At 41.8% G+C, this 26,702-nt stretch overlaps 1 protein-coding gene across 1 annotated transcript in view; it reads left to right on the top strand.

Moving 5' to 3' along the window:
* Positions 1-26,702, top strand: part of EXOC4 (exocyst complex component 4) — a 351,415-nt gene that overhangs the window by 10,330 nt on the left and 314,383 nt on the right. The window contains exons 2-3 of the mRNA XM_083700107.1: positions 11,191-11,380; positions 18,480-18,674. Coding sequence (XP_083556233.1) covers positions 11,191-11,380; positions 18,480-18,674 — 385 coding nt within the window. The remainder of the gene's footprint in view (positions 1-11,190; positions 11,381-18,479; positions 18,675-26,702) is intronic.

Genomic DNA, 26,702 nt, shown 5'->3' with positions numbered 1-26,702 from the left:
TTTGCTAAGAGGTGCCAGCAAGGCAGTTGAATTAAATACGTTTTGATAAGGCACAAGCTCTCTTCTAGTCCAAGATCATCTAGTCCATCCCCCTGCAATTTAGGAATCTTTTGACCAATGTGGGGCTTGAAACCTCAAACCTGAGATTAAGAGACCCATGCTGCTCCAAAAGCACATTGTTAACTCACTCTTTGGCTTGCCTGTTTGTGCTTGGTGTGGTGTGGCAGTATGGTTAAAGATTCAAGCTAAGCAATCTCTGGCTCAGATATGTCAACCATGAATTCATGTGGTGGCCTTATGGTGAGCTCCTATTTCTCATCACCAGCACCTCTCCCCCCCCCCCCCCAAATCTGGCCTGCCTTTGTAAGGAATGGGGAGAGAATGCTTGTGAATGTACTATGCAAATACTTAGTAGTTCGGTTTTAGAAGAGCAATACAGTGGAACCTCGTGTTACGTACTGTCCTCCTTGCGAACGCTGTGGGTTACGAGCTCCACAAACCTGGAAGTAGATGCCCCTTGTTGCGAACTTTGTGAGTGGAAGTTGCACACTGACAGCACGGCAGCAGGAGGCACCATTAGTGAAAGTGCGCCTCATGTTATGAGCAGTTTTGGGTTACAAACGGACCTCCGGAACGGATTAAGTTCGTAACCGGAGGTACCACTGTAATACAATTCAAGTGTTCTGTGTACCTCATCTTAATTCGGACAATAGTTATGTCTTATCATTCTAATATTGTTGGGTAAGGGTAGGCTGGAAGCTGAGGCTGAAGGAAGCGAGGTTTTCCTGAGGTACCTTGTTGAGGCTGTGGTTAAGCTGGGTTTGCTTTGCTCGGAGCAGCAAACAAGCATAGTTAGTGTCTTATAACAGAACTAAAAATTCAAGTCCATCTCTACTGGTGAATCAGCTTGTCCCATTGAGCCTGATGCAAAGAACTGAGAGCTTTCCTAGTTTGGCAGTGTGATAACAGTTGACAACACATTCTCCTTTCTGAGAATTAGAGCTGTATCACAAATTCCACTGAGGGAAGGATTTTAGTTGTGTCTGGGCACTTGTCAGTTCTTGCTGTTGATATCCCTCGTTCCGACAGTCCATCTCTATTAACAGGTACAAACTGATATACCTTCCAGCAAATGGCTGGTTCCCCAGGTGCATATTTTATCTCCCATATATTTTAATCTGTAGCCTTTTCAGCTCGCCTTTTTTGTTCCACATGCCCTGCTTTCTAAATAGGTATGCTCAGTGAAATTGAAGAAATAATGAGATAATGTGTTATGCATTTTAGGTTAAATCACTAAATATCCCTATTTCATTTATCTTGAGTATATTTTAGCTTATCCCCCCCGCCAATTTGTGTAATTGCTTCAATGGGATTTCAGAATGTATTATCAGATATCTATTTTGAGGTTAAGTACTGCCAGAAGCTGTAGATAATTTCATATGGGAGTTGTCCTTAAAAATAACTTTTCAATTATAACATTCAAATAAGATTTCTTATATTCTGAAAGCAGTGAACGCACACACCTCTGGACACTTACTAGAATATACTCCATGTCCAAACGTGGGCTTTAAATAATGTTTATTTACTATTTATTATTTATTTGAGAATGCTTAAATTACCAAAGTTTCTGTCTAAGCAGTGTACATAAAAATTAAAAAGCATGCAGTGGAAAACTTGTGGCAATGCTACATTTTTTGGATGCAGACCAGTGAACTGTTGTCAGTGATGACTGGTGATCAAATACACTTTTATTGTTTAGGGTTGACAGAGTGAAATGCAGCCCTCCTCCCTAGACATATATAAGCTGAGATAAAGATTTTGGAAGGCTTGTTGAAAGAGGAGTGTCTTTTTCAGAGGCCAAAGACAATAGAGAAGGAACATAGTTTTCCTAGTTTTCCTTTCTATAGTATTCAACTCACTTCACACATTCTCATCCAGAACATCTTTAGCATAGTGAATGTGCTATGATATGTGAACTCCATATGTATGTTTTAATAAATTACTTTTTTATAGATAAGCTAATTCCTGTCAAAAGGTGGTTCTTCATCCTTTTAAAATGAACAGCTAGATGGACGTTTCCAAGAGAGGCCACCACAGAAAGAATCCTGTTCTGCTTCCTCTTAGATTTTACAGCGTGAATAAATGTTGCCTGAAGTAGACCTTTTTTAGATGATCCCAACAAGCTTGTATGTGAAGTGATCCTTTGTTGTTGTTTAGTCGTTTAGTCGTGTCCGACTCTTCGTGACCCCATGGACCAGAGCCCGCCAGGCACTCCTGAAGTGATCCTTAGGACTACCTGATTAGGCAAAAGCTCCATCTAGTCCACTGTTCTTTATCGATCAGTTTCATCAGGTTTCCAGGTTTTTTGTTCATGGCCAGAGATCCCTGTCAGCCCTCGTATCTGAACTACGTAATGCTATAAATGCTCAGAATTACGTAACAAGGCAAAGAAAAATAATCCCATTCAGATAATATTGAAACATTTGTTTTCCTGTGAGTTCATGTGAAGTTGTTCAGATCTCTGTGCTTCTAATGCAAAAGAAGCAACCCTGTCCATGATGGATCTTTCTGTTCTAGCAAAAAATTGATTTTATGCAGATTAAACCATGAGCCAGAGTTAAGGTAGCGGAGGAAAGAATTTAGCTGTAACAGCTTTGTGAATGGGACAGTCTTGGATAATGAGGAATATCGTTTATGGAATCAGAGACATAGGTACAGTGCCTCTAGCCAAAAATGTATTTTCTCTAATGGCCATCTAACATGGCCAAAGGCATTTGCTGAAACCTTAGGTGTGTCTTTCTGGCAGAATAGTAAGGTTGGAAAAATACACATTCATGTTTAAAGTTGAACATTAAACCATGGAGCAGATTTAACTCAACAAAACAATGATATAGCTTGTAGAATAAATATATCTTAGCTGATGTTTAAAATTGAACTTTAATGAAACTCTATGGTAAAATATGTGAAAACAAGTTAACACGAAGCCTAAGGAGTCATATTCCTCCCCAATTTTCCTATTTAGATGTGGAATGGAAAGGAAAAAATATGACACACAAGGACAGATGACATCACATGTGTGGCACATGTAGTCAGTCTGAGGATGCTTCTTTTATGTTCTTTGTGTGGTATCTTTCTCCACATGTAATTGTTGTGATGACAATCTTATGGCAGAAGTTCACTTCCAGTATGTGTTTTTTAGAGTAGCAGGTTGTCAGGGCTGGCGAATTATCAAATTGTTTTCTGATTGATTGCCTAATATTGCAGACTGGTGCAGTAATTATCTGTTGTTCCTCTGTACCATGCAATAGAGTGGAGTCTGTAGATTTGTCTTGTGAGGTCTTAATTCAGTGTTGCTTCTTTCCACTGCTATGAATTGGGGTTGTCAACTGATCAAATGCTTTAGTCGATTAAGTGTCGTGCTTTAACTCATTAATCAAAGTAAATATTGTATTACCTCAATGAAAGTGATATTTCTGAGGACATCCAATGAAGACAGCAGTTGCTTTCAAGTAAATAAAACTGACAAATTGTTTATTCCCAGGAAAATGATTTCAGATGTCTGAATCAATTCTGAGATGTATAAAAATGGTTCAGGGCAGCACTAAACCACCCTTAAAAAACACAACGCAACCACCTTGTTTCTTGGAATCTAGATAAGCAATCCAGTCCTCCTTCTGCATCACAGCACTCTTTCAGTGGGCAGAGCTGCTTCCATGGATTCAGGCCCAGCTCAATTTAAAGTTAATTGTGAGCCCTGATTTTAGCTAGGCAGTCTTTTTGTGAGCTTTGTTCAAGAACTGATCTAACCAGACAGTGCTAGATCTACAGATTTTGCCATGGGACAATGGTCTGCACTGCTGTCCCCACTCTCCCTAATTATGAACTCCAGTCGGGGAATATGATGGTTATAGCCAGTTTCCAGTAGCAGAAGTTCACGATAAGGGCTGCTGTCCCCAATTCAATAAATAAGATTAATTGTATTAAAGCTGGCTTTTCAGCTATGCAAGATACACACACATAGGATCATATAATTGTAGAGTTGGAAGGCACCCCAAGAGTCTTATAGTCCAATCCCCTGCAGTGAAGGAATCACAGCTAAATGTTCCCTGACAGATGGCTACCACTCAAACATGCCATTCAAAACTAATAAAAATGACCAAAAAGAAAATTAGAGGCTAACCAAGAAAAATATCATGGTCTTTTTTTTTAAGTGCTTCCTAATTCCTTTGGGAGTCTCTCCATATTCTTCCCTTCTCGGCTTCTTGAGTGTGGTGATGGTACCATTCCCTGCCAGCAGCCCTACGGGAGCCCAATGGGAGTGGCTGACTTACTCCCAAGTAAGCCTGAGAGTAGCAAGGCACCTCCTCCTACAGCAGAGACCCACCCAAGGGCACCCTTCCCCATATTCTTGATTGGAGCCTGCCCAGGGAGAGGTGTGGACTGGTGGAGGCACCTCCACCAGTGCAACTGAGCATGCTTCCGAGCACTCCTTTCTGCCTGATCTGTAGTACCTCCCTCCCTCTCTCCTTTTAGTGGCTACACCATTGAGGCAGGATGTGTGGGGCAGTGTGCTCCTATCTTTTCTTCCTAGGACCCCTTGTCTGCCCTGCCTGCCTTCCACAGGGCTGTGGGAAGGGGGCTTCCAAGGACAAAAGGGTCCCTCAGAGGCTCTCATGCTTGCTTCACTAGAAGAGCAGGGGAGGCCCTCTAAACTTCATCCTGGAGCACATGCCTCTTTTCGCCTCTGCTAGATCCAGACCTGTAATCAGCCCCTAGTAGTTTGAAATTCTTAGAGGAGTAAAAATTCTTAGAAGCCAATATTAGACTTTTTTAAAAAGTGCCAGTCACATAAAGTATCAAGCATTTTGCTTCTACATAAATGGAAAGGCACTCAACCACCTGAGCTGGTTTTTAGAAGGGAGTGATTGCTCTCTATGGAAATGCTGGTTCAGTGCATTTACCCACATTTGTTATTTTAGGTGAATCTTCTTGTCACTAGTATTTTCTGTCATGGCAAAAAGCAGGGATGGAGAGTGAGGAATCATTTTTGTCGTTTGCAACTCCCCTCTATTTGCATGAAGCACATAAGGGACATAACCTGGATCTCACCCATTCCTCCTTGATCTTACTTGGTAGCTGAAACCTAGAGACACCCTGTACTGCCTTTTCAGCTTCTTGTCAATTTTTTTGCCTTTAATAAATTAGCCCAAATGAAAAGTACACACTTTAACGCCTTTAAAAAAATAAAACAAAAACCTTAACCTTCTATTTCTTTGTTGTTGCTCAGCCTGGATGAGTAGCCAAGTGGCAAATTGCATGGCTGTTTGCATGCTTTCTTACATTCCCATTAAAAGTAACTTTGTGTTTTTAAAACATTGCATATTATTGCAGTTCTTGAGTTGGCAGGCTTGTCCGCTTTTATTTATAAATGCATATATCCATTTTTCAAAAAAAGCTTTCACAGAAGAATACAATAAAATCACAACAGTGCAGCCAAAATAAACATTTAAAACATAAGGTTGTATCTAGCTAAATTCTGCTTGTAGGCCCATTGAAATGAATAAACCCAAGTTAGTCATTCTTGTTAATTCCAATGCGTCTACTCTGACTAGCTTTGGATGCAACCCGCATAGATTATCCAGTCTATGCAATGGCAAAACAAGAGGTACTGTTGAGAATCCCTTGAAATAAATATTATCTTTAAAGATTAAGCATAATTAGTGCTTGCCTAAATAGAAAGGACTTAAATGCCTGCCTGAATGGAGCAAGGTCCTAGATTTAGATAATGTACTAGCAGGGCGTTGTACATGACTTGACTTCATTATGTGCATGCCAGAGGTAGTTTTGAAACTGAAGGGTGGCAAATAAATGTGTTTCTGAAATATAAGTTCCATTGCATACGGTTTCAAGATACTATCCCGCTTTGGCTGGCATTGCATAGTCAATGTTGTTTTGTCTTTGTGGCCAGATCTAGTCCAAGAGGGGCAGATTTAATATGAACACACAGTAAACCTCTCAGAGGAGCTGCAGGAGATAAGGCCTTTTGGAAAATGCGGTGCTGGTTTTGAAAAAGTGACAATTGCTAGAACAATGGGGTTGCTAGTTATCAGTTATAAGCTAGGTATAAGGTAGATTTTTGAGTGATTTGTAGTACATCTTCAAGATTTTTGACTTACAGTGGTACCTCAGGTTACATACGCTTCAGGTTACATACGCTTCAGGTTACAGACTCCGCTAACCCAGAAATAGTGCTTCAGGTTAAGAACTTTGCTTCAGGATGAGAACAGAAATCGTGCTCCGGCGGCGCAGCAGCAGCGGGAAGCCCCATTAGCTAAAGTGGTGCTTCAGGTTAAGAACAGTTTCAGGTTAAGTACGGACCTCCGGAATGAATTAAGTACTTAACTCGAGGTACCACTGTACTGTTGTTTAAGAATAGTAACCCCCCTCTTTTTTTTTTTTTTTAAAAAAAGCCTCCCCCTTTCTAAATTCAGTTGGCATCCCCTAGCATGGTCTTTCTGGGCCTGTGGGCAGGTTTGCAAACTGGAGAAGCTGTTGTGGGCATAGTGCGTGCTCTGCACCCTTTCACACTCATTCCCTGCCCATCAGCAGTTACCTAACTGGAGTGTGGGAGGGATGGTTTTGAGGGCAATCACTGTTGTAAAGAAAGGGTTGACTCTTACCATTCCAGTTGCAACCCCTGAAATTACTGTCCTTCACGTATGCTTGAGAAAACTGGGCTTGAGAAAAGAGTGGGCGGGTGGGAGACAGGACACTGCAGGTGTCAGGGAATGTGCCCCATGGGCCGGAGGGATCATGAAGCTTTGGAGGAAAAACCAAGAGTGGATTTGTGTGTGACAGGACTGTCAGCATAGTTCTGATACTGGACTTGATTCTAAGAGAATGGTGCCACCTCTGAACCACTTTCTGGTGAGTTTTTTTGCGGGTTCTAATAGCGCCCCCCCCCCCATAGCTCCCACAAGCCTGAAGGCTGACCACCCTTTATCTAGGTAATTAATGCAGTATAGCTTATTATTTTCTGAGGTGCGTGGTTGCCAGCAGATCAAGTTGAAATATACACCAGCCTTTTAATATTTATGTATTTATTATCCTGCCTTCTGTTTGCAGTAGTGTTTTCAGAAGTTTGAAAGCAGAAAAGTTTTTTGGTTTTTTTTGCTAGGGCAAACACTTCATTTCTCCTCCTCCCTACCTCCTTTGCAAACACTTTGTTGACTTTGCTCCAACAAACATTTTAATGGGACCACAGTGAGTGTTCAGATTCCCTTCATTTACTTTTCTGCAATCTCAGCAGGAATGTATGTAGAGTCCTGAGAATATTAAGTAACTCTTGCCTTGCTCTGAAGGAACATAATGTTTGGATCATAATGGCACACCTGGTGATTTTTTTTCAGGGGCTTTTTGCTAGGCTCTGACTGAAAAGAGCATGGTAACAGTCTGAAAGTGAAGAAAAACTTTTGTCATAATAATAATAATAATAATAATAATAATAATAATGGTTCCCAGCTAAATTGAGGGAGGATTTTTATTATTGAGAAGAAGGATAATTATTAATATGGAACAAAATATTGTGGACTAATACAAATAGAGTCTTGTGAAAAAAGTTCATAATTTGATGGGAAATAAGCCCTTTCCTTCTCCCATGTAGTGCTTTTTGCAGCGGGGATGGGGGTGGGTGGGGGGCTTCCTTTCCTTACAGTCTAAAGGATTCTATAGAGAGAAGAACTGGGCTTGAGTCCCATTGCTCAAGCTGCACACTTCTCAGTTCAAGAAAAGAGGCTTCAACAATGCAGTTGTTACCTCTGCCTCATGGGTAGGCAAATTAAGGCCCGGGGCCCGGATCTGGTCCAATCACCTTCTAAATTCGGCCCATGGGCAGTCCAGGAATCAGCATGTTTTTACATGAGTGGACTGTATCTTTTTATTTAAAATGCATCTCTGGGTTATTTGTGGGGCATAGGAATTTGTTACCCCCCCCCCATATAGGCCAGCCGCCCACAAGGTCTGAGGGACAGTGGAATGACCCCCTGCTGAAAAAGTTTGCTAACCCCTGCTCTGCCTGATCCAAGTCCGTCCACAGAAGGTTATTGTTGATGGAGTGTGGCTCTCAGGCTGAGAAAAGCCCTCTGTCTGGTCTATACATTAATGGTGCTAATGAGGAGATCCAGGATGCTGATGACACTAATCAGGAGACTCACAACTTCCTCCTGCCAAAGAAAAGAGGAAAACGTGTGTTTTTGTTGTATTCTTTTGGTGACTGTTCAGCTTCTACATATATTGAAGGCTTCCTCTTCCTTTATAACATGCTTTATATGCTACTATGAAATGTTGCTCAAGAGTCAGATGCCTGTTTCAAAGTGCCCTCCCTGTGTAAAAATATGGGCACCTTGAAGGCAGAGAGTGAGGAGGAATTAAAGAACTTTTTAATGAGGGTGAAAGAGGAGAGCTCAAAATATGGTCTGAAGCTCAACATCAAAAAAAACTAAGATTATGGCCACTGGTCCCATCACCACCTGGCAAATAGAAGGGGAAGAAATGGAGGCAGTGAGAGATTTTACTTTCTTGGATTCCATGATCACTGCAGATGGTGACAGCAGTCATGAAATTAAAAGATGCCTGCTTCTTGGGAGAAAAGCAATGATAAACCTAGACAGCATCTTAAAAAGCAGAGATATCACCTTGCCGACAAAGGTCCTTATAGTTCAAGCTATGGTTTTCCCAGTAGTGATGTATGGAAGTGAGAGCTGGACCATAAAGAAGGCTGATCACCAAGAATTGATGCATTTGAATTATGGTCCTGGAGGAGACTCTTGAGCAGCCTTTCTCAACCTATGGGTCCCCAGATGTTGTTGGACTACAGCTCCCAACACCCCTGAGCTCTGGCCTTGCTAGCTAGGGGTGATGGGAGTTGTAGTTCAACAACATCTGGGGACTCATAGGTTGAGAAAGGCTGCTCTTGAGAATCCCATGGACTGCAAGAAGATCAAACCTATCCATTCTTAAGGACATCAGCCCTGTGTGCTCACTGGAAGGACAGATCCTGAAGCTGAGGTTCCAAGACTTTGGCCACCTTATGAGAAGAGAAGACTCCCTGGAAAAGACCCTGATGTTGGAAAAGATGGAGGCCACAAGGAGAAGGGGACGACAGAGGACGAGATGGTTGGACAGTGTTCTCGAAGCTATAAACATGAGTTTGACCAAACTATGGGAGGCAGTGGAAGACAGGAGTGCCTGGCGTGCTCTGGTCCAGGGGGTCACGAAGAGTCGGACACAACTAAACGACAACATCAACAGTAGCTAAACATTATTGACACTTGTTTCTCAGCTTTTTTTACTTCCCATTTAAGTCTTGCTAAGACACAATAGATGATTATCCAGATGTGAGTGTCGTCCTTTCATTTGGTCAGCATTTAGTAGCATGAGTTAAGTTGTTATTTATATATGTTTCTTATATTCTTGGTATTTTTAATGTTCTAAGTTCTCTGATCAGTTCTTTCTTACGAATGTGATAGGTCCAAAGCCATCACTTTGGAAAAGAGGCTTGTGCACTTGAGTATTTCTGATTTGGGACTTATTATTAAGAAGGTCTAGCATTCTGCTCCCACTGTTCTTTCCAGTGTCTGTACTGAAAGCTTTTGGGCACACTTGAGAAATAATTTCCTTCCTGTTTTCTCAACCATATAATTATTATAGGCCCATTTCCATTTATTCTTCTGTAGGTACTGTTACTTCCAGAAAAAGAGAGGACTTATTATTTGACTGTAATTCATTCTCACTTTCTCCTGTGCTTCTTTACTGTGTCAGAGGTGAAATCTACACACATATAAAAAAGTGAAAATGCTTTTTAAAAAAACATTTTGAAAAATATATTGAATTTGCCATAGCTCACTTTTGCCATCTAGTGTCACATTTGCATATTGTACTTTACAACACGTTTAAAATGTTTTATTTGCAGCTGTATAGCTGAGTCCCTAGTCTTAGGTGGGCATAGTTTCAGTTGTTTCAACAAGTTCAGAATTGAAAGGCAAATTGTACAAGAGTGGAGAGCTATGTTGACCTTCAGTGATTTTCCTTTCAAACCACTTGACCTATTGCTCAAAACTATCTGAGCAGACCTTGAAAAGGAAATAGACAAACACTTTTGCTTCCACACATCTATTGGCAAGTCAGAAAGGTGAGAGCCAGGACTGTTCTGACATTCTATTAAAAAATAGTGGGAGAAAATTCTAGCTGTTTGGAATAGCTGAGACCTGCTGCCACTGCTAGTTCCAAAAGTTCAGGATCAAAGTGAACTTTGGGGAGGGGAAAAATCATTATAGAAGTTTTGAAATAATGAGATTCAATTTGAAAAAAACAACCAGTACAAGAATCACTTAGGCACTTTGTATGTTGTTACATACAGTCAGTACCATGTAGGCAGCAAAAGCCTTCTGCTGTCTAGTCTTGTGACAAAATAAATATGCTGCCTATGTTCATTTTTTCTACTCAGAAACTATATTTGTTTTGAAAGTTCATGCCTAAGAATTAAGCTGATAGGGACAGTCTTTAATGGTTTGAAACTAACCCGTATGGTAGCAATGAGATTGCTAGGCATGTGTGGGCTCTTAGCATTTGCAATATATTTCCGCATGGCAAGAGAATGTCTGTATCAGTAAAGGCCCCTAAAATTGTCTGATCAGCCCCACTTGCTCCAGAGTGAAAGTCTTTCTGCATGCTTTAATATAGGGTACAGATTCAGGCTTTCCTTTGTTCTCCCCTTTGTTTCCCCAGGATCTGATTATCTGTTGTACAATATGAACTCTTTGCTGGATATTGAGCCTTCCATTTCACATAATAGGGCTAATAAAACCCTGAAATCATGAGACAGAGTAGGATAAGAATGAATACATAAATTATAATAAGATGCACACAGGTGATGATGGTGGGAGGTCTTTTCAGATCCGATGAGTGCTGACCTCATTAGTCCTTTCGTACAATAGCTAATGAGGATTTTAAAGGACCTCTGGCTTATGCAGTGTGTGATGCTAGTGACAGGTCGTCTGCGTGCAGTTCTGTGATCTGAAAATAACATTCAGTGAATTATAAGGAACAATAAAGTAGTGGCAGCTTTCCAGGATGGAGGCCTTCTGTGTTGTGAAGCCATTTCTTCAATTGCTTTTTTTCTTCTTTTTTTAGGACTCTGTCCACCAGTGACGATGTTGAGGACAGGGAAAATGAGAAGGGTCGGCTGGAAGAAGCATACGAGAAGTGTGATCATGATTTGGATGAGCTGATTGTTCAGCACTACACTGAACTTACTACTGCCATCCGCACCTACCAGAGCATCACGGAGCGCATCACCAACTCGCGCAACAAGATCAAGCAGGTGAAGGGCTGTGCAGTGCAAAAGAGAAAATGCTTCATTTCTGCCAATATGCATTTGGTGTTTCCCACACAGTGCAAGCCTGGATTTAATTTACTTACTTATTTACCTGCTGTTCTGTTTTTACAAGTAACCAGAGTTATATGCACTACACAAATCATGAAGCACTCCATTAATCATAGTGAAATCAACACAATTCCCTGTTCAGTTTAGGGGTGAGTCCCAATGCTTTGGTTTGCTTGCTTAAATAGGCTTGTAAAGCCCTAGAGGTTCACCCGCCAGACTGACCAGGCCTACCTTCCTGGGTCTGATATTATAAGTTGTCAGGTGCTGGAAAGTTTAAACCATGGGTAAACAGAAGAAGAATTGAGGGCATGCTTGTAAATGTACTCCTGATTCTTCCTTTACATCCCTGGCTTGTGTTTTTATATTGTAAACAGCCCTGTGATCTTCAAATGAAAGGTGGTATATAAATTTAATTAACAGCAGCAACAGCACATTTCCTTTTCAGCCATGGCTTGGACTCATAAGAAACTGCATCTGCAAAGGAAGAATAGCAAGCACACTTAAGAGTAGTCTCCCAATTCTTTTGGTAATGTCATGGTGAATCTGATGATTGACATGTAGGCAGCTCTGCCCACTTGTCAAGGGAGCCAACAGGAAGAAGCGCAGGATCTGGCCTGCTAGACGGATTCTGTTATCCAGCACTGCAATAAAGCATCAGGAGCTGCTGAACATGGCTTCATGTGGCAAACTGCTGCTTATCTAGGACTAACTGTGCCCAGGCTGGACATCGGCTCTTCCTGGGTGGAAAGGAGTATAAGACTGGTTATTGTCTCAGTGGTGCTTTGCTTGAGTGATAAGATCTTGTGTTTTGATCTTGCTCTTTGTTCCTCGTCCCTTGCCTGTTCTACTGGTTCTATTGCCCCTTGATCCTGACTCTTGGCTTTTGTGGGTGTGGGCTGGTGGTGGAGGAGAAGCCAGAGAGCAGGAATTTCTTCCACCCACACAAGGAACGTTTTGTCACAGTGTGAAATTTTACACTCAGGAAACCAACCTAAACACAAAACTCAGCTCTAGAGTCAGTAGCAGGTCCAGTCCTTGAATAAAAACCCCAACAACAGCCTTCAGAGAACAGAAAAGGCTTCTTGAACTTTTTTTTACTTGGCAACAGAAACTAGTTAGGGCCGACTTTCCTTGGGAGAGAAATCCACAAAATAGGTGCTATGATATATAAATAGGTGTCCTCCTCCTCACCATTGCAGATATTATTTGAGTGCAGAGCCTCTCCAGTGGATAAGCACTGAACAAGGAATTTGAACTTCCTCTTTTCTTGCTAGCTGCTTGAAATACTTTGATGGTGTCTGAAGAAATTTTAGCTTGGTTATTGTTTCATAATTCATTTGAATTTAAAGGTTAAGAATTATACTGAAAACATCAACATGGAACCGATCTGCATATCACAGGCATGTGTAAAAACTGGCAGCGTTTTCTAAAATAGTACTTCCTATAGAGCAGTGAGCGGTGCTTACATTGGCTTAAGAGTTGTCAGGTGGACTGTGGCTACTCAGTAGTTTGGGAAAGTGTCCGCATATATGTTGGAAGTTGCCCATTTCATTGTTACCTTTTGTGTCCTGGGTTGATTCATAAGAGGGAGGGAACCATACCTTGGTGTGCGAGAACATGTCTTGCATCTTTAAACATTTGGCTTTATTGCCTAACATTAATTTTAAAGGAGCACAGTTAGCATTGTTTGGGAAAGATCTCTCATTGAGCTCATTGTCCAGTAGCACCTTAGAGACCAACTAAATTTGTTCTTGGTATAAGCTTTCATGTGCTGTCGGAGCCAGCCGTCACAAATGGCACTTGTTTAGCATAAAATAAAGACACAGAGAGCCTGCAATATTTTCATAATAAGAGAGAGCAGCCCCTCTGTCTGCCCTTCTCCGATTTATTCTCCTTTGTTCTGTCCAGCCGCATGGCCATTTGCCAATTTCATGTTACCTCATCCGGTCAAGCTTTTATTGCCCCCATCGCCATATAGGGTCATTACATTCCAATACATTGTAAAGCTCAGAGTGCTGGTCACGAGGTCCGGAGGTACCCTGCAGTATTTACAAACCTCTGCCATGGCTTTATGACTCCCACAATGTGCTTCCACACTTCTTCAGATAGACTTCAGATACACTCGTGTGAGTGTGTGTTTAAGGTAAAAAAGGTAAAGGACTCATGGACAATTAAGTCCAGTTAAAGGCGACTATGGGGTTGCAGCGCTCATCTCACTTTCAGGCCGAGGGAGCCAGCGTTTGTCCAAAGACAGCTTTCCGGGTCATGTGGCCAGCAGGACTAAACCGCTTCTGGCACAACGGAACACCGTGACAGAAACCAGAGCGCACAGAAACGCTGTTTATCTTCCCGACGCAGTGGGAAGTTGATATGCATGTTTGCCCAAATAGTTCAGGAGGCCTGACTTTTCATCTCAGGCACATTACCATCCAGCTCTTTAACAACATGGTAGTGGCTTCTAGAATTGTAGAATTACTTCTTCAGCCTCAATAGGGCTTGTGAATAAAAATGTGACACAACCTTGCTAAATAGTGATGGCAATATTTCTCCAGTCCTTCCTGGAAGCTTAGGGTGTCTGCATTTACATATATTTGCATCGGTTTCTGTGAACAAGGAATAGGATTGTGAGATTCTGCATCTGCTTGTGATTCCTGCCGAAAACCAATAAACGTTGCAGAAAGCAGATGGATGGGTATATACAGGTGTGCAGAATGGAGTGAACCCTGTCTGGAGGCATAGGCATACATGGTGGAGTACCTGGGTAGGTAAAGGCTGGGCTGAGCATATCATGCATAGAATGGAATGTCCTGCTTCCCAGGCAGAGTGGAGGGCTCCTTTCAAACTGGCAGTCTGAGAAGAGAAGGGCATCACTCCTCTGGAGACTGTGAATGGCAACCCTTTTGAACTTTCAAATTCATTTAGTATTTTCAAAGAGGAGTGAGGCTAGCCTGATCCCTTCCAAGGGTGGAAGTTCATTTCAGGGATTTATGTACAAAGCTCAGCTCTCTGTGAAGGCAGAGATCAATTACACGAAATTTGAAATAAACCATAGTCCAGGCTTACTCAATACAATTAAGCTCTGCACAGGTCAAAACCAAATGTATAGGCGTAGTGACCTTGAGATACCACCTTAAAATAACCACAGAGGATGAAGGACCTTTTGGTATTTACTGTTCCTGATTAGATTCAGTCAACATGTATTGAAGGAGCTTTCCTTTAACCTCTTGGGAAGTGACAGTCAGCATACTAGGTCTGATTTCTTTTCCTCCCTCCTTTTTCTTCCTGATTGCCCTGTTAAATTAGCAGTCTTACCGTTTTTGTGTCCCCTGTCTTGCCCTCACAGCTATAAGGTGACAGATTTTATAGACCTGGAGAGACTTCTTCCATCATAATATATACTTGATTCAGACTTTTTTTTGTCTGCCTTTGTCCTTGGAGCGATTGGTTTGGGATTGAAAACAACTCTAATACAGCTTTTTCTTTCCTTTTGAATTTTCTTAGAATTGTACACTGCTTTATCAAAGGTCATTGAGGCTTATTAATCTTTTCTTACATTATTAATTTGCTCATCAGCCTTGAGAGGTAGGTTAGTAGTTGTGTGTATGAGAGAGAGTTTCGAACCATGTCTCTAAGAGCTAACGGTTAATGCTTTGTTCAAAGCATGCTCTAGTCTAGCGTCTAGGTTTTAGAACCAGGGTGGGGGGAAATGATCTGTGAACTGGTTAAATTCAGTGCTTTTTTTCTGAGGGGATGCAGGTGTACACATATCCCTAAACATTTTGTGAATTTAAGTTTGGCATCATTGAGGGGCAGTATTTCAATATGAGTAAGAAAATGAGAGTACCTCTAAACATTTTTTTAAAGCACTGGTTAAATAGTTCAAAATATCATCGTGCTTAACTTTGCAATTATTATAACACCTGGCTTTCTTTTGAACAGAACTCAGCATTTTTTGCTTAGGGACATGATCCCTCAGATCACCAAAGGCAACATCTGATTTCAGGATTTTCTCTTACTAGCAAGAAGGATGCAAATAGCACAACACTCAGTGGAGGCTGGGCTTTTTGGGACATAGCTCTCTCAAGAAGAATGTCAAGCAATTTAAAAGAAAACATTTTCTCCAAAATCTCACAGCCACAAACTCTTTCCTACTCCACACATGTTTTAATACTACATTTAACTCAGAGAAGCTCTGCAGACATTTTTGTCAACCTACTGGTCTGCACCACTTATACAGTCCTAATCCGAAAGTATAACTGTGACAAAGAGGTCCTTCCCTGGTCAGAAAAAATGATGTGGCATTTGAGTGTTGGGATAGTTAGCTTTCCAGCCCTTGTTGTGAGGGTTCCCTCTCCCTCCTGTTGTTATGAGGGCAATTTCAGCCTCTGTAGGGCTAAGTAGGGATGCTTGAAGAGCAGTCCTCCCTGCCTTCTGAGCATGCTCAGTGTTATTTCCTTGAAGTCCATACCTCCAAACATATCAAAGCACATTCTTTGTAGCTAGCCAGAAGAAGGATGTGATTGCTATTTTAAGCAGCTTGTTTTTAATTAATATTTGTTAAGAGAACAATGGTGGCTTCTTTTCCTAGTCCACTTGATATCCCTTCACAGTTCCTAGTCCACTTCTTCCACACTTAACAAAATGTTGGCCCCCACTGCTTTAAGCTTTCTTTCCATAAATGAAGCCACAGTTTGTACACCACTCAAAACATTCATTGCAGTTGTGGAATTGGCACCTGAGTCTTGATTGGCATCGGCTAAGGTGCAAAACTTTGAAGCCAGATTAAAAGAGAACTTCCTGAGCAGCTCTAGGGTTGATCTCTGGACCTATTTTCCCATTATGTGTTAGTATTGTGTGGGCATTTGGATTTAGCATTCTGTTACGTGTATGGGGCTTGTATGATTGGTGCTATAGTGGCATCCAGGGGTAGGGAACCCGTGGTCCTTTGGATGTTCCTGGATTACAACACCCATCACCCCTGACCATTGGCCATGTTAGGAGGGGTTGGTGGGAGTTGGAATCCAACAACATCTAGTGGGAGATTACTCACCCTTGCTGTAATATGCAGCACCTGGAATCCAAATAACTACTTCAGGAATGTTGAGTGGGATATGTGACTCCCAGTCCCAAGTGTGCTTTAGATAACAGAGTCCTCTGGCTAACAACGATCTGGCTTTGCATGTTCCTGCAGTGTTAAAAGCAGCTGGCCATGTGGGATGGTTCACCTCTTGTGGGTATAAAACTAGTACTGTAGAGTAGTTCTCTGGAAGTAGTGTAGTTCTCTGGATCCTGGCCAATGCAAGGAAAAGCTCTGGCCTTTTGTTTTTATTGTTGGCCTTTTCCACTGAAAGCAAGCTACATTTTGCAGGCTTTCGTAGCAGCAGCAGCAGCAGTGTGGAGGTGTATGAGATCAGATTCCATTAAAACACATTTTTGTGCATCGACATGTCTCCATATTTGTGCTTCAACCTGTTTCATTTCCCGCCTACTGATAACAACCCTGCTCGGGAGGTGTTGCCTGCTTGTCAGCCACCTGTTAAAGAGGGGGAAATCTGCATTCTATGCAAGACCAGAAGGGGGAGAACTGAAGTTTCTGAGTTAGAAGGAATTGGACATAATCCAACAAAAGTTAGGGAAATCAATTCCATTGCTTTCAGCTGGGCTTAGTACTAATTCTTACTGAGCTATGTACATTGTGTTACTGCTACTTAATTAATTTATAAGAACTCTGCTTCTATTCTTAAGCAGCACATACACAACCAACCATCTTTGCTGTTCACTGCTGTTTGTAAGAAAAAGTTTTTGTACCATGTTGGGGATATACCAATGTATAGCTGCTGCTTCCAGAAGTCAGTTGTCTGTATCTGTCTTTGGAGAGCAGGAATTTGCAGAGAGATGTCTGGTGTTTACTGTATTTGTGTTTTAAATCCTTCCAATGAAAATTTGCTAAAGCATAAGCAAGAACATGTCATAAATCTTTCTGTGTAGACTGGCTTTAGGGAGAAGGGTTGAGAGATCTGCATCTAAGGTTGAGAGTTTTAGCATAATGTCTTTTTAACTGTTTCATTCAGGTTTTTGTAATTCAATTATGACCAGAAGCTTGCAGCCTCAGGCTATAAATTGATGTGTAGTTCATCACCTCTTCATCTCTACTTTTTTCTTATTTTGTTTTCTTTCTCTCCTTCGAAACCTTCCTCTGACCTCATTTTAGAAAGTAACTTTGTTTTTCGAAATGGAAGCCATCTCCATTTTTCTGAAGAACTATCTAGCTAAATTCCTACCCATCATTTCTTAAAACTCTGAGCTTCTGTTTTCTTATACTCCCACTGCTTCAACTCCCCATTTCATCTGGACTTTGCCTGTTCTGCCTGTCTAGGACTGGAGGAACTTGGGCAATGATAACCAAAGGCTGCCCCGTCTCTCTGACGTAAGGGCAACTAAACCAACCATTGGTTTCACCTTTCTCACCTAATCCATAATCGCTGGCAGTTTTTAATCCATTGCTACCTACCCTGAACCTTCTTGGAACGGCAGGCTATAGATTTGAAAAAAATATTGTGTGTGTGTGTTTGTGTGTTTTCCCCTGTTAGTCTAGGCTGCAGCATATCGTGGTCTGGAGTGTGGAGGATGATGCGTAGATAATTCTAATTTGTAGTGGCAAGTCAACCTTGATGGCCGTCATATACTTTACATGTGGGGCCCTGAAAAATCATGTTGTAATGTGGAGTGCTCACGGCTAGCTTGAACTCTTTCCAGGATATTCCATTTCATTTACCCTCCCTCCTGGTTTTCTGTAGCGTGGACCGCAAACTCAGTATTCCATGACCAATGGGCATGCTCAGTTACAGGGATGATTTGGAGGATCTCCCCCCTGCTTGAGAGCCCCCCAATACCTTTTTGTACCTTTGCAAACTTTGGGGTCCCCCCAAGCCTGCTCATACCTGCCTCTTGTGCACATGGTGGTTCCTTTAGACAATATAAGGGCTGGACCATAGAACCAAAATTCACTTGAGCTGCTGTGGTGTATTTTTTCCAGGTCAAGGAGAATTTGCTTTCCTGCAAGATGCTTCTGCACTGCAAGCGGGATGAACTGCGCAAGTTGTGGATTGAAGGCATTGAGCACAAGCACGTCTTGAATTTGCTGGATGAGATTGAGAACATCAAGCAAGTGCCCCAGAAGCTGCAGCAGTGCATGGCTAGCAAGCACTACCTCACGGCCACGGATATGCTGGTAAGAGGTGATAGCTGGTGCTTGACAGACAGCTGTCCGATAAGTGTCTGCTAGATTTGCTATCTGGGTCTGAGTAATTAGATCTGCCATTTACTCACCTACTGTATTGTTCTCTCTGCCTGTCTCATTTGCCCTCTTCTGTCACTCACTCCTTTTTTTTATCTTCAGTCTATTAACCTCTTTGGTTGCTTTGAAAACTCTGCTGACTTTGACCCTGTGTCCTTAACCTTGATTCATGCCTTCTCAGCCCTTGGCTGCTGTTTCTGCTTTAAAAATTTCTGTCTCACTTGTGTCCATATTCCAGGTGTCACTCTAATAGACTATTACAGACTCTTCCATTTTGTTACCTCTCATTTTGCCATAATTGTAATTTCAGAATGACTCTTCTTCTGCAGTTGCAATGATCACATCTACATTGTCTCTGCATTGTCCCTCCTGTTGCTTTCCTTGTTTGTCCCAAGATCCTCATTTGAACAGTATTTGCCTTTAACTCAGGATATATTTAGGCAACAGGCTTTCTGTAATTATGTTCCCTCAGTGATATCATTAATGAGTATGGAAGACGTCTAGTGTTATTGTAGAAAACTAGATTGTTGTGGTTGATCAGAAATCTGGTGCTTTCCATGGGCCATTGAGAAGTAAACCTTTTATTGATGACTCAGTTCCTCAGTGCTGCAGGTATGCTTGTGAAAAGGGGGAAAGTAGTAATTTGAGTGCACAAATTTTTGCTCCCCTCTTTACTCAATTTGCCCCTCTGTGTTCACATCTCCTGTTTTCTCCTGGCATGATGCTCCCTTCCTCTGCTAAATTAACTTTCCCTGTCCTCCTAATTTTGTTTTCAAAGCATTCGAAAGAATATGATGCTCAAAGAATTAAACCTCTGCTTATCCCATATGTGTCAGTGCCTTATTAAAGATCATCTATCACTGCTGCTATGTGAATTTAAGTTGCACATGTCTGTTCAAAATTATAGCTGAAGAACTCCCAGCTTCCTGATAGAGAGCAGCAATAGCACTGTCAGCTTTTGACATATTGGAAAGCATCAGATAAATTATTAATTTTGGGTTCTCCTTAAAAAACAGTTTTGAGGGTCACTCCAGCCATTTCATTTTGGAAATACTTTAAAAAATGTGCAGATAATAATGTAATATGTGGCTGCAGCTGACACAGATTTGCAGACGTTTGATCATAGTACCCTGACCAGCGCACAGTGACTGGCTGAAGTCTTTGTTGAGGGTACCCTTGATGGCAAACCTGTGTAATATGTTAGATGGCCCTGAGGTGTTACTTGTGACCAGTCAACAATTGACATCTTCCGTTTACTCATTATTAAATAACACTTTTAATTTCCAAAGTTCCTTTTCAAATGTTGCTGTTTCCCTTCAACTATGAAGCTATTAAGATGTTGTGTTGCATCTCACAGCGAGACTGCTTAGGTGGAATGCAGATCTTCCACGTTCAAGTCCTGGTCTTAGTCCACAGTCATTAACTATTATGCATTTCGTAGCTATATATTGCCTTACCCCACATGTGCCCACTTGGCCACTTTGTTCTGCATAATTGGCACTGCTACATGTGCCACATAATAACAGCATTTGTAAGAACTCAATTGTTTAGCTACACTTTGGAACTCCCTGCCTATTCAGATCAAGCAGGCGTATTCACTGTACTCTTTTTGGCACCTGCTAAAAACATTCTTGTTTAGACAAGTCTACCCAGATGCCTAGAAAGTTGAGGTAATATTTAGTATGTTAACTTTTGTATGTTTTAAAGTACAGTTGAGATTCCTCCCCCTCAAGTTTATTGTTTTATCTTTTGGTACACTCCTTCGAGGCTTTTTATAATCGGGTGGTGAATAAATTTTATGAAATTTAAAAAATAAATATCAGTGTGTTAAATGCCTCTAGAGTGGAGCTCCTTGGCGTCAGCCTTCTTTAGCCTACCTCTGTCTCTACATTAGAAAGATGCGGTAATTGTGCTCTAGCTGTTGGGTAGTTCCATTCTCTTTCATTGTATGATCTGAGTGGTGTATAAAATAATTATTAAACTGTCAGGGATGCATAATGTTTCTTGTCCTTCGTCCTCAAGGTAAACAGCTGTTGGCTTATCAAAAGCCTAAAATGATCCAACAAAGACACTGATATCTCATGTGCTGAAATGGGAGAGCTGATAAATATTGTTGCCTGTAGCTCTGTGATATGTGCAGTCTAAATTAGACCTTTGCAGTCATTGTGTGGGCTTGATGCAAGCGCATTAATGGCATAATTTCTGGTTGCTGCATCACATTTCTGCAGTCTGTTCTTTGTATTCCACTCACATTAATTGAAGTAATTTTGCCACTGAAGCGTGTTTCCAACCTCTGCATTTAAATTGAAATTTTAATTCCCTTATTGTTTGGCAAAGACGTCTGAAGATGGCTTGTTACAGGTTTCATTATCACTCAAAACACTCCAGCTGGTTCTAATGTACAATGATTAATTCTGGAAAGACTTATTAATGTAAGAAAGGCAACCTTTTCCCAGAAGCAGGAGCATAGCAGCAAAGGTATTTTGGTGACGGCTGGTGTTTATATGAAGCTAGATGAAGAAAAATATGCGTTTGCTGCTGGCTTGTGACACCAGCTTAAAACTTATTGGGGTGATCTTTGCAGATTATCTGGGTATAGTTCTATGCATTTATAAATGAATGGACCCAGCAAAAATAATTTTGGAATTTTGAATGTCCTGTAGTTAGGCTGGAAAATAAATCCTGAAAAGACAAACTTGCTAACTATGAAACGTCATGTTTATGCTGGCATGCGGGGACAGGGACTCCATCTTTTATTACCTCAAGGAGGAGCAGAAATTATTAAGTTAGGTTCCTGGTGAGTTGCATGTGAATGGGGAGGCTGGAATTAGCTAGACCAGCCTATTCCCACCTCATTACTTATTTTGTGTGCCCTACTCTCTGTTTGCACCCAATGTTCATGTGTGAGTGTGCATTCTTCTGCATATTGCTTGCATGAATCATCTTGGGCTGTTGTGTCTATAACGACTTATCCATAGTGCATTTCCTCCCTGTAACACCCTGTGGCCTAGGATGCATTGGCAGGGGCCTGTCTCATTCCAGGGCTTGTGTTGGGCTTTTTGTGCTGTATTTTGCCGCAGGGAAGCAAGAACAAAAAAGAATACTTGCTCAGGGCATGACTCTCAGCGGACTTGGAAGAGAAGAAAACATAAAGGCAGCTGGGGGTGGAGGAGAGGGATTACTGAGTAGGAAGTAGTGCTTCTGAAATAGGTTTGGGAGCTCTAGGGGAATAACAGATGGAATATGAATCAACAGTGTGATGCTTTGGATGAAAACCCAATCTTTTTTCCAGTTGCATCAATAGGAGTGATTTGTTTCCAAGCCAGTTTCTCACCCAACATCTTCAATCCGTAGTCAGTATGCATAATGAAGTACAGTGGTACCTTGGGTTGAGAACTTAATTCGTTCTGGAGGTCCGTTCTTAACCTGAAACTGTTCTTAACCTGAGATACCACTTTAGCTAATGGGGCTTCCCACTGCCGCCACACAATTTCTGTTCTCATCCTGAAGCAAAGTTCTTAACCCGAGGTACTATTTCTGGGTTAGCGGAGTCTGTAACCTGAAGCGTCTGTAACCTGAAGTGTCTGTAACCTGAGGTACCACTGTACAGCAAGGGTAGTAAACGTAGTGCCCTCCAGATGTTGTTGGACTCCAATTCCCAGCAGCCCCAGCAGCATGACCAATGGTAAGGATTTGTAGTCCCAACAATATCCAGAGAGCACCACGTTTGCTCCCCCAGATATACAGGGAAATGTGTCATGCTCATGCATATGCCCTGCCCATTGTGTGCATAGCAATGTATTTCTCTGTATGCATATAACCAATGTGCATAATCTATATTTTGCAAAATTGGGGAGGGGGATAGATAGCATGGTTGTATGATGTGTTAAACACAAAAGTTATCCTGTACCACCATGTATATAAAGTCTCCATAACTGGGTGGATCAGAGGAGGGACATCTAGGTGAGCTGGCTCCAGAACTTAGGAAGCTTTCATACTACTCCCTTCAATCTGGATATTTTCTTTGAAATCCTGTTTTGTGCAGCATAGTTGGAGAATGATAATTACTGATCTGAAAGGATTCCAAGAGCAGCCAAGGTGATTAAAAGTTCTGAATCTTGTGTGGAGTTGCTAATGTAATCAGGGCTCTGACTATATATAAAAATAAAATATTTGGTGCTACATTTGCCCAAGAGAAGCTAGATTTGATGAACTGTAAAAACTAAGCAAGCCATCACATATTTTTCATAATTATGCTGCTTTCGTTGAAGAGGGGCAAATAATCACTGCTGCATTTGGTTTCTGAATGATTCTGGCTGGTTCCTCAGCCTTCCTGTGTTGACTGTCATTGTTGTGGCTTTTTTGCATCTGTACAAACAGCACATAGCTCTTTATTTCTGCATCTGAAGTTGAATAATAGCATTCAGAGTTCCCCCCTGAGTTAGATGTTTGCTTCTTGGACCAAAGCCTGCATTGCTGCCACCTTCTGTTCTGTTCTCAGAACTGAACAGGTGGAGCCATCAGTTTTCTATTGCGTTCGATTGGAATGTGTTCAGCCAAAGATAATTTGTTCAGAACGGGAGCCTTGTTTGCAGTCAAATTAGCTCATTTCCTATTGTTGTGCTGACATGGCAGGCCCTGAAGCATAGCAGATTTTCCCACTGCACCTTTTTGTTGCTATATCTGAACCTTGGCTTCAGAGCCTACCTTATTAAGCTGCGAGATATTTCTACCAGTTTGGGTCAAGCAGAGTCTATTTGCTCGGTGCTGTGAAAAAGAAATTGGAAAGCGGCTGGATTGTCCAGGAGCTTTCATCCATTCTTAATGGCAAAAGATTGTTTGTTTGGGCCTGGTGGGGTCAGAGACAAATGTGCTCAGGCAGTTCAGGTTCAGGAGCAGGCAGAGGAAAATCAGTCCAGAATCAGTTGACATGATCTAAGATGGCCTGGTGGTCAGGTTCTAGTGCAGTCAGACAAGAGGGCAAGTCAACACAGAAGAGCTGCTCTGACAGTTGAGCCAAGCCTAATACTTTCTTTAGATAAGACTAGTGGGGCCCCTATTGGCTTCTCAAGTCCCCTGGGTTTGCTGGGAGGGAAGCCTCCCTTGCTGCCACTGTTAGAAGGATGCTGTGGAGCAGTAAGGCTCAGGCCAGCCATTCCTTCCCTCCATGAGCTGTGAATTGTGTGTCTCGACGCTGAAGTGGGGAATGGGTGCTAGGCCCCTCCCTTGTTGAATGTGTTGGTTGTTCTGGTCATAGTGATTGGAGCAGGATGATAGTACCTTGTTACCCTCAAGGGCCCTTATTGCTGCCGTGGACGCACACATGTGGGCAGACAAGGTGTATATTCACTGCTCCCCTCTCTGGTGCATAGAGACCTCCATCTGGTTTGTACTCCCCTCCTGTTTTCTGACTGCTGGTTTTCTCCAGCATCTCCTACTCCCAACAACTTCCAACGATAGCCCTCTCCTCACATTCCAAACCTCCCAATGACGAGGTGCAACATGAGATGAACCCTGTTTAACTGAGCAATCAGCGCGGTTTCTTATTGTGTGCTGCTGTGTGCTTAAAGACATAGGACATAGCCACTGCCACCTCCCACCTTCCTGCAATGAAAATAATATGAAAGTGGCATTTCTTTTAGCTGTTTGAAAAGAGATTGTAACGGATCTTAACAAGCACAGTGTGAGAGATATATGTATTTGAAATAATAACCTGGGAGTGGACCTTTAACTCCTCTTCCTCTGCTGCTGTTTTAATGCAAGCGCCTCTTTCCATAGGTTTCCTCAGTTTTCCCCATATGCTGAATGGGGATAGTTCTTAATGAGACACTAAATGTTCAAATAGCGAACAGCAAGCAACACTTTATGAGCATGTATATCTTTAAAGTGCTCAGCATTATACTCAGCCAGATTTTTCATTATTGCTTCTAATCCCATTTTCTGATCCTGTTCAAGTTTTGTTTTGTTAATTTCATCATCGAGATGTAAAGATATTTTGAAAGCAGGAGCGCACAAGCAGAGAGAGGATTTCTTTCCCTTTGTAACATCTTATCGCCTTTTCTTCCTTTAATATACTTATCAATAACTTCATCTCTTTCCTTTTAATCTTGTAAATTCCATTATCTGAGGCATTTTGTTGCATTAAACCATTAGTGCCTCCCATTGCCTCATTTGCATTGACACGTGCTTGACCTCGGCCCCTCTCCTCTTTTCGTTAATGCATCAACAAGCACTGATATCTCTCTGGAGCATTATCATTTGGCTGTTAGCTCAACTAATAACAACCATTCATTTAAGCTGATGGAGGTTTATTAAATAAAAATGGGCGGTAATGAAGGTGGTGGAGGAGCAATAGCTAGCATCCTCATTTTTTATGGTGAGGGCATTCAGTCTCTCCATAAAGTGTGCTGGGTTTGGTGGAGGCGTCTTGGCGTTCAAAGGCAGGTGTTATTAGGGTCTGGGACAAGATCAAGATTAATTAACTTGTCACAGAACTACTCCCCCCAGCAGCAATCTTGCATCTAGTTCTTCCTGTGAGGTTTTATAAGGAAAACAGGTGTCAGTACTCTGTTTCCTGCTCACCTACCCTCCAGCAGAAGCCACCATGGAGAGAGGGGCAGAAAACAAAGTTGTGATGTTACGACCCTGGGGCCAGGCTTCCATTCTTCAAGGGTTGAAGCTAGACATATGAAGTGGGAGAAGGAAGTTCTTCCAGGGCAGCCACAGGAATACATAACCAACCAGAAGAGGAGTCCATGGTGTTAGTATCTCTACAGCTTGAGGACTTTGCATTACTCTCCTCTGACTCAGAGGACTCCACCTCAGAAGTTCTAGTGGAATCATGATCTCCCTTGCTCTGTCAGCTGACAACTGCTAAAGTGGCCTGGGCCCCTTTAAATGAAGAGGCTGGTCATACCAAAGGCAGAACTTTGGATATAGCAAAAGCCCCTCTCTCGTCACACCATGCCACAGACCTAGAATGGTGCTTTGGGCGGGGGGCTTGCTCTGGCATAGCACAGCTGGGGTACTCCTGATTCATGTGGTGATCCGCCGGATCCTAAACCTCATCTCAGGGGTTCTTACCTTAGGATTGTGCCGCAGATATTCTTCAGACCAGTATGAAAAAACGTTGTGCAATGTTTTCTAAATGTGGATCGTTCAGAAGCTAGCTTCCTTTGGCTGTTTTTGTATTCCAGATGCTGGAGAGGATTGTCTATCATAGCACTGAAGTTTTCCTAACAGACTGGATGGTTCATCACTGCTGATGACTTGCATTTTAGTTGAGCTGGAAGATGTCAGATTGCTAGCCAGCATCATCCATAAGAATTTTTTTTAATGAAAAGCCACCTTCTGCCACAGGGACTTCTGAGAGATTTTATTATGAGGTTAATTTGTTAAGGCTTCTGTTATGAGACATCTTCACGTTTGTAACTACTTCAATTTCTCCTAGAGTGCAGCCGAAAAAGAACATTTTCTAGAACTCTGATATTATTTTGATTGTTTCTCAAGCTCTGATTTACGGGCTTATAATTTAGTCCCTAGTAAACTAATGAAACTCTTACAAAGGAACTGGAAATGCTCATGATCTTGGGGATAATGGAGCAACAAAGTACAAAATTCTGCCAGAGAAACTAGATTGCATTTCTAAATGTAAAGTTGCACAGTTTTTATAACCCCCAGAGGGACCAGGAGAAATAGTAAGAGTTGGATTAAAAACATGTATAGAATCGCAGTTGGAAGGAGGATTCTGTGGGTCATCTATTCCAGGGCCCTACCATAAAACAGGGTCACCCCACCCCAATGCACTGCAGATAGTTTCTTGTGAAAACGCCTGGTTTTAATCTCTTCTTACAGTAAGGAATAATTTATCATTAGATGAGCAAATATTCCATTACCTCATCACCCTAATGAGGCATTATGTTTTCTTCCAGTGCTGATCTACTCTTATGGTAATGAAGAAAT

Source organism: Podarcis gaigeae, assembly GCF_964106915.1.
Source record: "Podarcis gaigeae genome assembly, chromosome: 10".
Classification (NCBI taxonomy): domain Eukaryota; kingdom Metazoa; phylum Chordata; class Lepidosauria; order Squamata; family Lacertidae; genus Podarcis; species Podarcis gaigeae.
Note: the sequence above shows the minus strand (reverse complement) of the source record. Positions and strands in the feature narration are given on the sequence as shown.